The sequence below is a fragment of the Barbus barbus genome (genome assembly GCF_936440315.1).
Source record: "Barbus barbus genome assembly, chromosome: 6".
Taxonomy (NCBI): Eukaryota; Metazoa; Chordata; class Actinopteri; order Cypriniformes; family Cyprinidae; genus Barbus; species Barbus barbus.
The window spans coordinates 3,741,802-3,753,470 of record NC_136734.1 but is presented as its reverse complement, the minus strand read 5'-3'; the positions used below and the strand labels follow the sequence as shown (position 1 = coordinate 3,753,470).

Genomic DNA, 11,669 nt, shown 5'->3' with positions numbered 1-11,669 from the left:
CAAAATTGCATGGTTTTATTGGAAGTTTTGGAAGCAAATGAACCATAGATGTTTACTGCCTTTCCCTCACTCTACACATTCTAAAGTACTTTAAATACTGTTCTCTGTTAACTCAAATTCCTGACACTGATAGACCTGTATTCTTTTTCTTTAGTTCAAACTCTCAGTTATGGTTGGTGTGAACAGCCAAATCTGTCACCGAGTAGCATTAAAAGTCAAGACAGTTTTTTGGTCTCACTCAATTGTACACAGTTTCACCGAAATGTAATTAAGATCTCAGGAATTTTTATTTGAGGTATTGAGGAAATGAAAACAAGAACCCAAAACAGAAAAGAATTAAAACAGCTGCTATAAAGATGTGTTTGTCATCCCAAAAAAGCTCAAATCATCATTCAACATGTCAGTAGCTCTGAGCGGTTATTTAATATTAATTCAGGGACATTCATAATAAATAGAACACAAATGAAAAAAAGTAAAACAGTTTTCATGTTATATGCATTCAGACATCTTCCACTGATTAAAGAGATTTAAAGTTTACAGTACAAAACAAGAACTGATAACCTAAATTAGATATGTTACGAATCATCTCACCCGTAACTTTAAGGTCTGATCTATTAAATAATGAACGATTAAACAAAATGGTCAAACAAAAGTATTTCATGTAGGTCATTTACTGGTCAAAGACATTCCCATCCTGAGGGTCAAAGGTCAGAAGTCAAAGCAGGGCACACAGGACCCAGTGAGATGCATGCATCTGGGTGACCAAAAAAATCCCTTGTTGGTGTATTCAGTAAATACAATCTTTAAAAAATCTTTAAACTTCAAATTAGGCTTCTAGTGAAAATGCAAGCTTTTTCTTTCCCTTTTCAGCCACATGATAATGATCCTCTACATGAAGACCAACCGTCACTGCTCAGAAGATGCAGCACCTTCATTGAACTACAGCTGTCTATGTGCTGTTTGCTGTTTTGGCTTCATCTGGAAGTAAAGGGGCAATGGAAGGTAAGGACAAAACACACGCACAAAACACTTTACAGACAGAAGCGTTAAAGCTGCGGTCCCTCACTGGACACTTCAGGAAGAGTGTGAAGATTAAAAAGTGCAAACAGTTTCCCTTCATTGTTCTCCTTGTTCTCAAACATCATCAAAGATGCGTGCACGAGATGCAGAGGTCGCGAGGTAATGTCCTCCAGCGTACCTGCAGAGACACAATCCATTAACTTCAATGTAAACCTCGAAAATGCCAGCGTTTCTGTTGCTCTTAAAAAGTCTTAAGTTGCTCTTCTACAAATTAAGGCCTTAAAAGGTCTTAAATTAGAGCAGAAAGTCCTGGCCAGTATTGGGTAAATTACTCAAAAACAGTAATCCACTACAAATGACCAATTACTTCTTAGATTAGATGCAAATTGAAGATATGAAATCTTGTTTTTTTTGAGAAATTTAACAAAATTAAGTGAGTTTATGCTTAAAATAAGAACAAATACCTGTCGGTTGGCATTACTTGTTTTCCCTTTAAGTTAAGCTGATTTTTCTGAGCCCACAGGCAGATATTTGAATTTTTATTATAAATTCATTTTTATAAATTTCTCTAAAGAAAAGACTTCTTATGTCACTGTTGCATCTATCCTTTTAGAAATTTACACTGGAAAACAAGACAAATACTGAGGAAGAACATCAGTTTTGTGCAGTGTGATCAGAAGACACAGTAAAAGTTATTTCTGTTTTGTAGTTAAGCTAATTAAAATGAATTCAAAGTAATGGAGATTGGGTGGAAGGTGTATTTTCAAACACTGAAGTTTTGCTAATACAATTCATTGTGTGCTCCTTTGACATTTACATACAGATAACATGTTGATATTTGTGTTTCCTTTCATTTGTTCCTTAAATGTTCTTTAACTAGTCTCAAAAAAGGTTTTAAGTCATACATTTTCCTTTATAAAACTTGAAGAAACTCTATATTATGTTGGCTTTTATGATAATTTGCTTGTGATATCTGTAATATTTATCATCATTTAACCCTGAATCAGTAATGTCTACTGTATTTATACACAATACCATCACATGTAACCACTTCATCACAAAAAATATTTAGCTGTTCTAATTAAATATGCAGTAAATATTAAACATACAATTATAATTGGGGCAAACATTTTCAGCAAAAAAAACAATCCTTTCTCTTTTACTTGGGTAAGAAGTGTTGTATAAATTAAAGAACTAAATAAAAATGAAATATTTGAATAAACGTAAAACTTAACTACAAATATATTATGATCAAGGTGAGTCATCTTAGCAATAAAATATTTGGAGTATTACAGCATAAAAATGCATGAGAAAAACATTATTTTTGAGTTCTGGTTCTGAAAGTAATGCATTTATTTTATAGATATAATAATCCAGACCTCCTGTTATCTGTTTCCAGCGGTTCTTCTCCAGTGAAGTCTAACGGTTCAACATCCTGTAGTAACTCAGCTTTGTCACTTCGATCTCTACGGGACTGAGCTGCACACATAATAAAATGTGAAATTGTATGTCAATATTGTAAAATTCATCAACTATGAACTCATAACAGCTCTATAAGATTTCAATTTTAGAATGATTCAAAAATTATTTCAATTCGGTTCAATAGCTGTGTCAATGTTTAATAAAAATCTCAACGATTCAGTTCAAATTTTGCTCTCAACTATCAGTGTCAGTGCAGTTAAATCAATAATATTACTAAATATGAATTGTCTTTTAACTGACCAAGAACTTGATTATTGCTCCGAGCATCTTGCAGGAGTGTTTTGTCCTCCTCACCTCTGCCAGTGTCTGTGCCGGGGCCATCCGTCTCCTTCAGCTCGGAGTACGCACTTCTGCTCCTCCCGCCGTATCTTTCCCTCTGTTCACTATAGCGTTCCCTCCATTCCTGACAGACAGAGACGTGATGAACAGGGTTCAGACAGGCAGCAGTGATTACACACATGCATCTGATCTCATTAATAATTTTGAGGCAGTTTGGCCAGAAACAAACTCACTCTCCGTCTGCTCTCGCCATCCTCTGTTCTCTGCCGTTTTCTTCTTTCTGAAAACAAAAGCAACTTTTAGAGCAATTGTAAGATTAACATGTGATGTTTGTGTGTGTGTATATATAAAATTAGCAATAATATCCAGTCCTAGTAATCATTTACAATCTTTCTTAGGAATGTTGCAATTATATCAAATAATTAAAAAAACATTTAATGTCATTTTAAGAGTATATCTGCTATAATGATCTTATCTGTGATTAGGAATGCATTAACATAGATGAACAATTCCAATTTTGAATTCACTGGTCTTTAAATAGGAAACTGAAGAGAGTTGGAATAAAGGGCTGGATTCTGTAGTACCTCTCCGGATGAGTTCCTTTCCCTCGTCCACCAGGTCAGAGGTCAGATCATTCTCACCCATGAACTGCTGAAAGCCCAGCAGATTCAGACAGCGTGTGCCCAGACTAGAAAAACAAAAGCAAAGAGCTAACAGCCTTCCAACAACAGTCTCTAGAATATTTAAAAGCCAAACACGTGAGAATCTGTGTTGGAGTGAAATCTTACCTGAAGTAAGTTGCAATGCATAGCAAAACGATGAGCATAGGATAATAAATATAAAATCCATTCGCGATGAATGACAGGACCTGCATGGATCCCATTATCTAAAAGAGAGATTATGAATTTAAGTGGGCAAAAGTATCAGTACGGCTGGATAATGATCTAAAATTATTCAACATCACAAATGAGTGAATCATTTTGATTCACAAATTAATTTGAATTTGCTTGTGTATGGCCGACTAGATTACCTAAAGATATATTAGACTTACACAACTTGAATATTTTAATATTGTCTCAGAGTATCCAAAAAAAAGACAAATTCAGAATTTTATTTGCATTATCAATGTTTTTCATCCAAGTAATATTACATTGATACATTTAAATAAGTCTAAAAATATATAATCATAAAATAAATATATAAATTTATTACATAATTATAAAAAATATAAATGAATGTTTTCATTTAAAAACACTGATGCTAATTTTCTAGATGCATGCTCATGTTTATCTGTGAGAGAGGTGTGTGACTCACTGAGTTGTACGCTGTCTTCTCTCTTTGCTGATGGGAGATGGTGGAATCCATGTGAATCACACCCAGAAAGTTCAGACACAGCGGAGGGGTCAAACGGCAAAACAACCTGCACAGCAATCACAATTATATGCAGAATACTGATACAGCTGCTAATCAAAACAACCCGGAGATGATTTCTGTTACAGTCCCATGGTGTATCGTACATGCCGCTGAACTGCAGGCTGTAGGCGTCCGTCTGGTGGTGAGGGGCCAGGTAATAGTAGTTAAAGACTCGGATCCGGAACACAGTGGAGTACACACAGTAACACAAGAAGAATATGGTGATAAAACACGCCATCTAGTGCACAAAGACAAAATAACAATGGACAGGTTTTAGTTTTACAATCCCTCAAACCATTTTTATAATTAATTCCCAGCTGATGTAAGTAAGCAATGTTGTTTACATGGTTTTTATTGTTGAATTCTGTTTCTGATTCACTTACATATAATAAAATGGTTTGCAAACACTATTTCATATAAATAACTTCAAAGTTCACCAAGTTCAAATAAATCTGCTTGTCTTCAAACTGATGGATCATATAGAACCCAAATTTGATCTAAAATTGAATTTACTTATATAGGCATTTTTACAGGATTATATTTTTGTAGTTTATAAAAGCCTTCTAGGGACCAATGTTGCAAATTAGCTCTTGCTACAAACACTTTTACTTGCATTGGTTGATTATTCTTGGCATTTTTATGTAAGTGTACTGTTACTGTCCCCATTCAATTAAATAAATAAATAATCCAATTTACTCAAAAATGCAAATTTTGGTTTTATAGGCAGTAAATTTTCATTCTGGAATTCATTTTGGACCCTGGCTTCAGCGCTTAGCCGTGTTAACGGCAGTATGCAGCTTTCTGATTGGTCATATGCAGCCTTCTCCAATATATGTGTAGAATTGTGCTTGTGTTTTCTCACCTCTATGTAAACGTAATTGTAGTCTCTCTCTGCGAGCTGGATGAAGACGGCAAAGAGAGACAGAACAGGCTGTGTGCTGAAGAAGGTGCACTCAGACCAGACCACGGCTGCAGAAAACACGCACAAAACCACAGCCAGCACGCGATAACACCACCGGCGGAAAACACACTCCCAGTACCACTCTACAGGACAGACAGAGAGATGCATGAGGTTACGACCTATTCAAACTGCTCATTTACAACATTCATTACTTAAGGTTAGTGATTTGAGCAAACCCTTAACCCTAAATATACAACTGTGCAACATTTGTGCTTCAGACATGAATGACACCTCCAATTGTTGACAATATGCAATCAGACTTATGATTTTAGCCTGCTGGATGACAAAACAGGCAAAAATCCCACAGACTACCACTGAAGGAAGCAGAGATGGTCTTATTATTGGGATATACCAATGTCCGTAGCTCTACTATTGGGAAAAAAAAGTGTAAAGGATAAATTGGATCATGTGTGCCTTGATAACCAATCACATTACAGCCTTGATGTCACTGAATTTCTGTCATAGTTGTACGACAGTCAAATACTGTTTGTGGATACCATTTAAATGAATGCAAAGTACCATAAATTCAATCCTAAGTGTTAACTCTAAAAATAGGTCAATCCAAAAAGAATATTTAATTGCAATCGCGTTGAAGATTATATCGGCTGTTGATTCGTTAAACGAGAAGCTGTTTTCCCACAAAAGTGTTTTATTCAGCATAGTGAAGGCTCTCCTCCACTGACATCCATTCTATAAAAAAATGGCCTCGGCCAGACAACCAACTTCTCCTTTTTGTACTGTAAGGTCACGGCTCGGTGACATTAGTTGTGTGTGTGCTGAAATGAAGTAACCATTCTTAACCAGTCTTTAAAAGTGGCTTGACATTTGATGATAAAACTAATGATATTTCTGTCAGTATTCAGCAAAAGACTGTTCCACAAACATTGCTATCTTGCTAGACTTGTGTGTTTTTGTGCAACACTTTGGCTTTATAGTGTTCTTGTGAAAGAAAGCTGCTGATACCACCCAAGTAAAGCATGTTTTAAGCAAGATTATTTGATCGAACGGGCCTTATAGGTGGTTCCAGTTAGTCCTGCTGCACAGATATACAACAATGCTTTCCTGTAGACCTTTTCATACTGAAGCACTTTTTCTATTATGCATACAAAATAACCTAAAAGACAAAAGTGGGAGTGAATGGGTGAACGGGAATGCATTGTTTTAAAGTCTTCTTTGTTGGCGCGCTCATTGTGAATAATTCCTCATGCTATTTTCGCCTCAAAAGAGTTTGAATGTATTCACAAATATTTTCTTACCCACGGTGGGCGTGTACAGGTACTTGCTGATCCATCCAGGCGGTTCTGCAGAGGGCAAGTTGTGAACGAACTGGTGAGTAGAACTTGTCTCATTTTTGGCTACATCCTCTAAGTGAAATGCCTCGTCCAATAAAATCTGCCACTGAACTTGCGTACGGTTATGCCTCTGAACAGCATAGATCACCTGACAGGAAATATTAGTACAATGCAATTCCATTACATATCAATATATATATATTTAATTAAGGCATAAGCCAGTCAATTTGCTTAATATTATATATTGTATATTATATACGGCTGCAGTGATTTTACCTGTTTATGTAATTTGACTAAACTCTTTTTACTAGGATAAGGGTTTCCTTTGTCATCAAAGTCCTCATAATCGTCCATGTTCCTGCCCATCTTTTCCTGGTATTCTACGGGACACTGAGAAAGACGGGAGTCTGTTAATGCTCCATATTTACTAGTGCTGTCAAACGATTAATTGCATCCAAAATAAAAGTTGTTGTTGACATAATATATGTATGTGTTTATTATGTATATATAAATACACACACATCCATGTATACCTTTCAGAAAAACAGGTTGTTTATATATTAAATATATTTATTTATAATATAAATAATATGAATATAAATATGTAAATATTTTCTATATATATCCTGTATGTGTGTGTATTTATATATACAAAATAAATATACTCATAACACACACATATTATTATGAAAACAAAAACTTTTATTTTGTATGAGATTAATCGCGATTAATCGTTTGACAGCGCTAATATTTACACATGCACAGTCAGTAGGTTGTAGATTAAGTTAAGCTTACCTTTTTCAGAATAGTGTCAATGCATTTGCGTAGTGGATGATTGTATTTGATCGTCTCATTGACTGTTCTGACATCCTGTAAAAGTGTGGATACTTAAGTATGCACTTATTTTTGGATAAGATAATGCATGAACTTTGACCAAAGAATTGATGATCTCACCTCCATGACGTCTTCCAGGTTTTCCTCAGCATCTGCTTTTTCCGTCATCAGTTTTGCTGCTTTAAAGTATGTCTTTGCCAGCAGCTGCCCGTGGCACGATGCCCTCCAAAAGGAGCGTGGGATTTCCACCAGACCGTATCCCAACAACAGCACCAGCAGGAACAGCCCCCAGGTGTTGGCGGCGGTAATGCCGATCGTCCGCAAGTCAGACCTTAAAACACAATTGAATAACAAACGTTAGATGTGCACTGGTCTACAAATTAAAGCAGTGCTGTGATTGGTTGAAAGGGAAAGATGAGGGCAGGACACACACCAGGTGAGATGCCACTTTGGATTGACGGCGACGTAGATGAGCAGGGAGCAGAAGATGAGCAGGTATGTGCCGTAATAAATAGCATTTTCTATCAGTGCTGTTTTTATCTTTCCGGAGATGGAGAAGCCTCCTGAACGTGCATACGACTGCATGAAGGGAATCAAGAGCCTGCGCACATGGAAACAAGACCTTTTAAAATCATTTATACTTCAGTAAAAGCAAAATCTGTCACTGAATTTGTAATTACAAAAAAAAAAGAAAAATGTCATAAAACAGAAATGATTTCATGTCACTAATGCTAACATAGTGGAGTTATTTGGAGTGTATCCCAATTCCAGAAGGAGTTTTACCATTCAAGGAAATTTGATTAAACCATAAACCAAACTAACTAGCTGCAAGATTAATCATTTTAATACAAAGTACTTGAAAATATTTGAGATGAACTACTCATTCTCTGAAGTGCTGCAAAAAAACAATACTAAATTAATGACTAGTCAATTAAAAAAATAATAGTTAATTTACTAAAACACATTAAAAGTTAATAAATAATAAAGTTAATTTACTAAATAATCTACTAAAAATCATTTAGTATTTCGTCAATACTAAATTAATGACTGCAGTCATTAAAAATAATAATAAAGCTTAAATCAATATTTTTGCAGTGAATTTGTTACGAAATATTTAAACATACAAATATTGTATATATTAAATTGTGTACTTGATTGCATGATTTGCAATGCTTCAATGGAGTTAGCGTTCACTGCTGAACTTATTTGGAGTAATGTCCATTTCAAATTACTTACTTTTTAAAAAGTGAAAACATTGCAGACCTACTTAGTCAGAGTAGTGTCATATTTAATTTTTGACTAGAATAAAAAAAAATGCATTCAGTTAGTACTGTTGTTAAAGAACATAAAGATGGTTCAGCTAAAATAAAAGTTCCATAAAACAGAATCAGAGTAAAAAAAATGATGAGCTAGGATCTTTACGGGCAGGACCCGGATGGCTGCTTGCCAGAACTGGATTACTCCCCTGTTGCAGTCGTGTGACTATGCTGTTGATTGACTATGTGCTTTTTGTTGCTGGGGTGTTTTTTCTGTTCTCACACTGTACTCTCATAAGAGTATAGTCTGTGAATTATTTTTTTTCTCCCCCCTCTCCTCATTGTCATGCTGTATATTTCCTCACTTCAAAACAAATTCCTAAACATACTTGGCGAATAAAGCTCATTCTGATTCTGATTATACAGTGTGTGCCATTGTAAAGACTTTTAGTCTATCCCTCACAGCCTCATGGCATTTAACCTGGTCTATTGTGGCTTAAAACAGCATTTAACAATATGAGAGCTCATGGTAGGCCTGTCAACAGAACCCTACTCTTGCTCTTAATTGTGAAGAACCAGGGGAATGACATCATTTCTCTCGCACCATGTCAGGGACTGTGACGTCCAGTACACCACCCTCCAAAACACAGGCAGAATTCCATCTGGGATGTAACTCCAAGGCTTATAGCAAGTCTTTGGGACCCTATAATCAGGAGAAGGTGGAATGATGTTGAAAAGTTAATGTGTAACTATATTAACTCAACATTAAATTCTTAGCACTATTTGTACAACAGTGTTTAAACACTTTAGTTCTTCCTAGTGCTATCCATTACAACAAAGCAAGCGTGTTTACCTTTGTGTTGGAAATACCGAAGAGTTGGAGGAATTATCACGGTTGAAAGTTTTGCTCGCTGGCAGGTGGCCCAGATTATCGATCTTACACTGCTTATATATGGTCTGTGGAAGCAACACATCACAGGGATTGAATAAGAAAGCAAAATCCGACTGCTTTTACACTTTATTTGTGTTTAGACAGCGCTTTTTTTGCCTGCAGGAAATGTTCTGGATTGCATGCTTGCCATCTGTTGATCATGGCAGTCATGCATACACTAAAGAAGGTTTTGGAAATGGCCTCTAGATAAGAGCATATGTTAAATGCCTTAATTATAAATGCAAACCGTATTCCCAGTCTAATTCTACTACTTATAAATGTGTTATATACACAGGGTTTCTGCAGGTTAATTTAAGACCAAGAAAATTAATGGAATAAATAAAATGAACGGAACATAATATGTCAATATGTTCTCTAAATGTAAAGTCTTGTATTAGCAACGCTTCAAAGATAGAGAATATAACAATTTTGAATTAAGTTTTACCAAAAAAGGCTTATGGCTTAAATAACTCTGCTCCCAACCACTAGAATAAGGAAATAACTGTTATTGTACTTTCTGATTATACTGCAAAAAGTGATGTTCTTCATCAGTATTTTAGTCATTTTCCAATCTACATATTTTTAAATCAAGATGTAAGCAAAATGGCATCAGACAACAAGACTTATTTTATGGTTTATGATCAAAACAAGAACAAATATCAGAAAAATTTACTTAATTCAAAGGGAAACAGGTTTTGATACACCACAATCTCTCATACTTTATATCTTCAATCTGTATCTTAAGTAAATGTACAGTGTCTAGATTTAAGGATGTTTAGATTTGTAACTGTAACAAAATACTACCGAGCAAGCTATTTATTTTCTTTTGCAGTGCATGCAACATTTAATGCTGAGATTTTCTGCTCTGGTTTAAGATCTTTTTAAGACCAGCAGAAACTTTTATGAAATTTACAGCTATTTCATAATTGAATTGTAGCTATTGCATAATCATCATATTTTATAGGGGAAGAAAATCTGAAACAGATTTTCTATGAATGAATTTAGCTCAAACTTAAATTCATACTGAGAGCACACTTCTTAATTTTCTGAATATAGTCTCATGCGGTTCAGGGCTGAAATCTTTCAGTTTCCAGGCCAGATTTCTAACACTACGCCACAACACCTCTAACTACGGTCTGTACACATGCAGGGGCTCTCACCGTGCTGACGTCCAGCGGGAGGATGAAGACGATGAGGAAGCACAGGAACCAGGCGAGGAGGGTGGCGAACAGGACCATCCGATGCTGCTTGCGAAAATCTCCATATCGGTGGAGCAGGAAGAGCGCGAGGAAGAACACCACCACCACCTCCAGCGCGAGCGCCACGCCACTCATCCTGACTGCTCCGTCAGACAGGCACGGGACACTCCATCAAGCACTGTTTGGACAGAGAAACTTCATCAAGATTCCACATGTACCGGTACATCTAATATTGACATTAATAACAAGTTCATCGGAGCCAGACTGGTGGAGTCCCAGGTTACATTTTACCCCAGAATCAAAAGAAATTATGTTTTGCATTAAGATTTAGCAATTATACAATTTTTAAATATATAACTAATGAAATTTGGGGGAAATAAATTAGTTTTATTTTTAGCAAATGAAATATGATAGATAAAACTAATTAAAATATATAAAATATAAAAATGTAGTCAGCTTATTATATAAAGTATATAATAATAATAAAAGTATGGCATATAATTAAATTAATAAAATAATATAAACATTAAAAAATACTTTCTAAAGTAGTTTAATCGTTTTGATGAATGTTTATACTAAATTATGAGCTAAAATAATATAAACAATAAAAAATACCGTCTAAAGTAGTTTAATCGTTTTGATTAATATTATGAGCTAAACACCGATATAAAGAAAGTATCAGAAACACAAGTCAAACTATTTAAACGACTATCGCTGTAATAACTGTAGGTTGAAGTTATGTTATATGCAAAATGTATTTCATGACACGTAATCATTGCGTAATTAATAGTACAGAGTCAAACAGGTTCTGTCACCGCTACAATTCATCCTCTGACCGTCAATCAAACATTACTGGACATAACTTACGAGTTCAAACAGGCACTCAGGACGATATCACGATATCTGAAGAACGGAGAACGATCACATCTCGTGATAAAAATTAAGCAGCCCGTGATATTTTTGTACACAACCTTTTGACGTGACACGTAACTGAGCAGTGAT

The 11,669-nt window shown here is 35.3% G+C and overlaps 1 protein-coding gene across 2 annotated transcripts; it reads right to left on the bottom strand.

Annotated features, from left to right (window-relative positions):
• On the bottom strand, positions 1-11,669 carry LOC306871981 (G-protein coupled receptor-associated protein LMBRD2B-like). 2 transcript variants are annotated; one of them, XM_079420286.1, is made up of 18 exons: positions 11,535-11,667; positions 10,629-10,845; positions 9,391-9,494; positions 9,142-9,240; positions 7,715-7,882; positions 7,402-7,612; positions 7,243-7,317; positions 6,724-6,837; positions 6,412-6,595; positions 5,057-5,238; positions 4,299-4,432; positions 4,096-4,201; positions 3,570-3,667; positions 3,366-3,469; positions 3,015-3,061; positions 2,797-2,905; positions 2,400-2,499; positions 1-1,198 (listed from the first exon to the last, which is right to left on the bottom strand). In XM_079420286.1, the coding sequence occupies exons 2-18, from the start codon at positions 10,800-10,802 to the stop codon at positions 1,135-1,137; spliced, it is 2,073 nt and encodes a 690-aa protein (XP_079276412.1). In that variant the 5' UTR covers positions 10,803-10,845; positions 11,535-11,667; the 3' UTR covers positions 1-1,134. The 2 variants fall into 2 exon arrangements, with proteins under 2 accessions (XP_079276412.1, XP_079276411.1); XM_079420285.1 differs by having other exon boundaries at positions 7-1,198; positions 2,743-2,905; positions 11,535-11,669.

Excerpts from the sequence above, each read along its gene's own strand:
- LOC306871981 (XM_079420285.1), bottom strand. The coding sequence starts at position 10,802 with ATGAGTGGCGTGGCGCTCGCGCTGGAGGTGGTGGTGGTGTTCTTCCTC. Across the intron at positions 4,433-5,056 it reads ACAATTACGTTTACATAGAG|ATGGCGTGTTTTATCACCAT; the intron begins GTGAGAAAACAC and ends TTTGTGCACTAG. Across the intron at positions 2,906-3,014 it reads ATGGCGAGAGCAGACGGAGA|GAATGGAGGGAACGCTATAG; the intron begins GTGAGTTTGTTT and ends TCTGTCTGTCAG.